Raw genomic sequence first — 6,000 nt, forward strand, 5'->3', positions numbered from 1 at the left:
ATTCATACATGTAGCAAATATCTTCCAACCACTGCCATTTGATAGGTAGGTTAGTTGGTACTAGAAACAGGAAAATAAGAAAAACAAAGTTCTTAGCCTCCCGAGGTTCATGGTCTGGGGAACAATAAGAAAACAATTTTAGAAGGCAATGTAATGGGAGAATGACCACTTTGGAGAAATATCTGTAAAGCCCAGGAGGGTTTAATTTTAGGAATAGACTACAACCTAGCAACTTAATATGCACGTGAAACCAAGGATGCCTTTAGTGATAACAGAGTAGAAACCTCATCACCATTGATAGAGAAATTAGAGAAAAGTTGGATTTATAAAAATATTGATGTTAAAATTAATGAATCCTGTGTCTTGAGCAGGCCCGAGGCTTCAGTTTGGAGGACTCAAAGAAATGATTCATGCTTTGTGAAGGAAATGGCACCACTGGGTGGCTGCTCATGGAAGAGCTGCAATTAGAGGGAGGTGGGGAAGATGATGGTCAGCAGGCACTAGAGAGATCGTGACACGCCAGGCCCCATGAACATTGCACACCAGGCCTGTGAACATCGCACGCCAAGCCCCATGAACATTGCACACCAGGCCTGTGAACATCGCACGCCAAGCCCCGTGAACATTGCACGCCAGGCCTGTGAACATCGCACGCCAAGCCCCGTGAACATTGTACGCCAGGCCCCAAGAACATCACACTCCAGGCCCCAAGAACATCACCACTGTTTCCTGCTATCTTTGCCTCTGCTATAACAAGACTGTTCCTTGGGGTTATGGGGAAAAGCACACAGGGCACCAGACAGTGGATCAGAGGAGGAAGTCAACTCAGTTTAAGCTTGGGATTTCAAACCCTATGATGTCACCATGGAAGACCCTCACCCTGGTGATTCTGATCTGTGGTTCTCTGGAGGAAGAGATTCATAAACCACAATAAGGTAAGAGAGACATCTACATTAAATACATCCGCCACAAAGGGAAGGGATGGACAAACCTGAATACGAGGAGAAGAAACAAACAAAAGGCCATAATTTGATGTAGTTAGAAATACAGTATTTATTAAAAACAGCTTTTATAGGATTCCATCTTCTCCTGAACTTTCCGTTTGTCCAGTTTCTTTCCTTTTTTTAAATTTAAACAAGTTTATCTATTTGTTTAGTTCACATGTGTGTCTGTGCACTGTGCGCATGCCTGGTGCCCTCAGATCTCCTAGTGTTTGTGAGCCCCCATGTGGGTGCTGAGAATTGAACCCCTGTCCTCTATAAGACCAGCAAGTGCTCTTAACCACTGAGCTGCCTCTCTGGCTCTCTCCTTAAAATAACTTGACAAAAAGGTTGACTTCTTTGCCTCTGTAACACAGAAGTTCAAGTTCAGAATTAACTTCACCATCTACTGAAATACACCCACTGGCAAATCTTCGTGCCTTTAATCAATATCAACTAGGTTTCCCTCACGATGTTTGGGGAGTTACTCAACACAAAACAAACAACAAAGGTTATCGGGAGAGCTTCCTTTTGACTTTGGTCATCAAAATCACTGCCCTGGGCTGGTGAGTGGTTCCACAGATAAGGACATTTCGTTGCTAAACCTAAGAACTTCAGTTCGATACCCATGTGGTGGCAGGAGAGAAGCAACTGTCCAGGTTGTCCTCTGCCACGCATGCACCATGGCAAGAGCATGCTCACACACACAGCGAATAAACAAATAAATAGCGCCTTCTTTCAATTCTTAATGGGTCTAGTCCAGTGTAGCCATTCACAGACGTGCCCAGAACCTTGTCTCTTTGGCATTTTAGATCCGGTCAAGTTGATGTTCAGTATCGGCCATAACACCATCAAATGCTGACTCTCAAGGCAAGATCCAACCGAGCCAAATCTAGGCTTTGTGGCACAACTACTACAAGAGGCCCTGGCCTCTCCTGCCCTCGCTGCTCATACAGAGGCCATACAGTGCTGGAAAAAGTCACTCTTCTCTTGGACCTTCTGTCTTCCGGAGAAGTGACTTGGGTCCAACTGAGGGGGTGGCAGCAGGCTTTGGACACTTTCCAAACAGCATCAGGCAACCCTGCACTAAGAGCTGGAGCTCTGTGGAGGACTATTGCTTCCTCCCTTAACCAGATGGGCCCTTGGTAAAGGGCAGGCCCTAAGGGTTTGCCAACTGACTTAAGACCAGGAAGTGGTCTTAATGCTAATGCGGAAATGCTCTGACGAGCAGCTGGCTACACCTGTACATTTTAAAGTCTCAGGCCACTGCCTGAGCGTAGCCCTTCTGGAGTGAGCAGTTTCACTGATCCCCAAATATAAAGCAAGGTCATACACAAGTCTGTGTATGCTAAACATATAAAGACAAGGCCTCTCCAATCACTCCTGACCCTCTTCAGAGTTCTAGATTTACCCATCGCGCCCAAGGCTTTGCTCATCAAAATAGGACTCTGAACTCTTGAGCAAGTTTTCCATGGAACTCGATAAAGAAGGCCTGTGCCCATTCCTGTGGCGTGGGATAGTCACACAAAGTACCCCTGCTCATCTACAGACACCATCGCTGCGATCCCTTTCTGTCGCCTCAGTATGAAGCCACTCTTCACCTTGTTCTGGGAAAGCCTTCTGTACCCTTCCCCCAGAGACCACAATTACCTCAGTAATAGACACATCCTTTCACACCCGTAAAGCCTGAGCCTGGCGTCACGCCCTCACGCTCAACCTTGCCTCCTTAACTCCACAGAGGTGTCATATTCTTGCCCCCACACTCGGCCAGTAGGTTCACTATCTGATTCTGAAGCTGACAGAACAGAGTTCACCTGCGTCCTATTTCATAGGAATGTTTGTGAACTGTCCCTTAGGTGCGCTGAAATACTTCCCTAAAAATATTCACACGCAACCCCCACGATGATCTGAGGACAGCGTTGAGCAACCCGAGAACCTTTTACCCTACAACAGAAGGCTTTCACCTTAAAGACCAATAATCAGCTTTTTCCATATGTCAGAGAAGGTAGTAAACAAACGGCAATGCTAGTCAAAACCAAAAAGTTGGCTGAGAGCCTGGGATTTGAACTCTGTGAGTCTTTTTAACCGAGGGCGTTTAACGAAGGGAAGTTGGCAAAAGGGATCCCAAGTCAAAAATCACAATGGAACCAGACTCACTGGGGTGCTGGGACATCTGGATTGGAACATTTCGGGGACCAAATTCAAGCTCTTAACGCTCGGTTCCCTCCCGTCGCCCAGCCGGGAACAGGCTCGCGGGAGACACAGAAAACCGTTGCCTTGGTAACAACTTTTCGAATTAAGCCAAAGAGTACGGGGTGGGGGGCGGCAGAGGGAAAGAGAGGAATTAATTATCATAATCGGCGTGGGTTCACACAGCCATGCCGCGGAAACTGTCGGCGAAGCCACCTCTCGGGAACCTGCCCCTCGAGGCCGCTTACCTGGCGGGCAGTCAGAGCGCCCTCCATCGCCGCACGCTCCCGCGGAATGCCGCACGCTCCCGCGGAATGCCGTACACGCGCCCCTGCGAGTCCCCGCCGGGAGAGGGCCGGCCAGGCGCGTGCCCGGCGCGCGCTCCCAGCTCCGGCCCTCGGAATCCCGTCTCCAGTTCTTCAGTCAGAGTGCTTTGCGTCCTCTGGTGGCAATTAGTGACTATTGCCTCTGGCGAAGTCCTTAACCGTTATTGCTAGCCAGGATGTCAACCACACTTTAGTAGGGATCAGTGATGAGCCTCAACTCCTGGCACAGACTCCTGCATCTGCCATGAACGGCAGAGGTGTATTACTCTTTGCTGGGACTGGAATTTCAGTTTGGGAAGGAGAGAGTGTCCTGCAGATAGAATATGGAATATCCATCTCCCATATGGATGTACTACTCTATGTCACTGTGTGCTTAAAACTAACACTCTAGGCGGGACACCATACACACGCCTCTCAACCAAGCAGTAGGGAGGCAGGAAGGCCATGAATTGGAGAGTAGCTTGCGCCACATTGAAGTTCAAGGCCTATCAGACCTGGCCTCACAAGAAAAGAGAAAACAAACAAAAAACTAGAAATCCTCTGATAAAATTTTATGTTTCTCTTTTATACCTATAAAACGCATCAAGCAAGCACCAATAAGTACTGGAAGAGACAGAACTAGATAGGTCGAGCCCTGTGGAGTGGCACAGCCTGACTTCTAGCTTTACCACATTATATGCAAAGCACCAGAGGGTCAAAAGGTTCCGTCCTTGAGAGAATCAGAGTTCATTTCCCAGAACCCTCCTCAGGCAACTCAGCCTCCTGTAACTCAAGCTCCATGGCATCCTCTGGCTTCTACCAACACTGCACTCAAGTGTATAGGTCTGTGTGTGTTAAAAATCAATGTAAAAAAAATGAAACAATGAAACATTGGTGTGGGAAGTCCTTCTGTATACGTGTTGTTTTTATTGGTTAATAAAGAAGCTGCTTTTGGCCAATGGCTTTACAGAATAAAGCCAGGCTGGAAAAGATATAAAGAGAGTAGGCAGAGTCAGTGAGAAGTCAAGGAGCTCCACCAGAGACAGATGCCAGGGATGGAACTTTACCTAGAAAGCCACAGCCATGTGGTGATACACAGATTAATGGAGATGGGTTAGTTTAGGATATAACAGCTAGCTAAAAATATGCTTAAGCTATTGGCCAAACAGTATTGCAAGTAATATAGTTTCTGTGTAGTTATTGCCAGACCAGGTGGGACAGAAACCTCCGCCAACAGGACTTGAAAGTCTTGTCTTAGTTACTGAAACAACTATTACTGAAAGAGAAAAAGAAGGAGCGAAGAGGGAGGGGACCACAAGCGGGGACCAGAGTTCTTCAGTCCGAGCCAGGTACCGTGGCACATGCCAGCAATCATAGCACTGAGGAGGTCAAGGTAGCAAGATTGGGAGTTCAAGGCCAGCTTCAGCTGGGCTTTGCTACAGAATGAGTTTGAGGTCAGTCCAGCTACACGAGACTCTGATTCAAAAGCAGCAGCCCTCCAAGGAGCAGAAGAAAAGAGGAGCATGAACTGTGAGCTGGCAGATGGCCGTAACAGGAGAAGCGGGCTCAGGTAGTTTTCAGGCATGGAATTCAAAGCTGGGCTTTTGAGAAAGAACGAAGGAAAGAAAAAGAAGTGCCCTTCCCATGGCTTTGGCTCTCCTCTGGAGACTATCACACATCACCTAAAATCATAGACTCTGGGAGCGAGAATAGTCATTCACTATCTCTTGTGGCTTCCATTGGTCAGAGACATAGAAATAGCACAAGTGGAAAATTCTGGCTCACGCTCTATCACAAGACTGCTCTAGGCAATCACATGACACTCTGGTCCTCAGACCGCCTGACTGAGCTTGGGGCATTCATGAACAACGAGCCTTACTTACAGTACTGGCAGCCTGGTATTGACTATTGGTCTGGGGCCTCGGTGCCTCTCTGCTAGGACTCCTCCACAGGACAGCTTGAGTCCTCATGTTGTGGCCGTGCTTTTCCTCAGGACGTATGATCTGAGAGACAGGTGAAAGTGACAATGACCTAACTTTAGAAGCTGCACATTGTTGCCCTGCATTCTAGTCGGGCTTTGTATCACCAGCAGGATGACTGGGTGACTGGATATGAGCCCAGCTACCCCAGGTGACACGGGGAGAAAACAACCTGAGCCGCCTGCTGAGAGATCAAGATCCTCAGAGGGAAGTCAGGATCAGGGAGTTCAGAGAATTTCATAGGAAATACAGAGAACTTGGAATGAAGGGGATTGTGTTAATGTCTCATCTTGAGTTCTGTAGAACACTAAGGGCAGACGTTGGGATTGGGGGCAGGAATGTAAAGACATGAGTGTGCACTGCCGGGACCACATCCCATCGTGGGACTTCCCACTTACCGTCTCCCAGAGACCCTCGGGCCGAGCTGATACTCTACAGGCTGTAATTTCACTCTTACCTAAGTGACAGTTCTCTGACGTGTGCTTTCTAGCTTATATTTCATTTTGTGACTAGTTTTAAGGAGTTTAAACATTTCACTTTTTTTTT

At 47.7% G+C, this 6,000-nt stretch overlaps 1 protein-coding gene across 1 annotated transcript in view; it reads right to left on the reverse strand.

Annotated features, from left to right (window-relative positions):
- The window catches only part of Gramd1c (GRAM domain containing 1C), a 77,439-nt gene extending 73,975 nt beyond the window's left edge, over window positions 1-3,464 (reverse strand). Inside the window, exon 1 of the mRNA XM_005345006.3 lies at window positions 3,419-3,464. Coding sequence (XP_005345063.1) covers window positions 3,419-3,445 — 27 coding nt within the window. The 5' untranslated portion in view covers window positions 3,446-3,464. The remainder of the gene's footprint in view (window positions 1-3,418) is intronic.
- Window positions 3,465-6,000: the final 2,536 nt, after the last annotated feature.

The sequence above is a fragment of the Microtus ochrogaster genome, chromosome 2 (assembly GCF_000317375.1).
Source record: "Microtus ochrogaster isolate Prairie Vole_2 chromosome 2, MicOch1.0, whole genome shotgun sequence".
Classification (NCBI taxonomy): Eukaryota; Metazoa; Chordata; class Mammalia; order Rodentia; family Cricetidae; genus Microtus; species Microtus ochrogaster.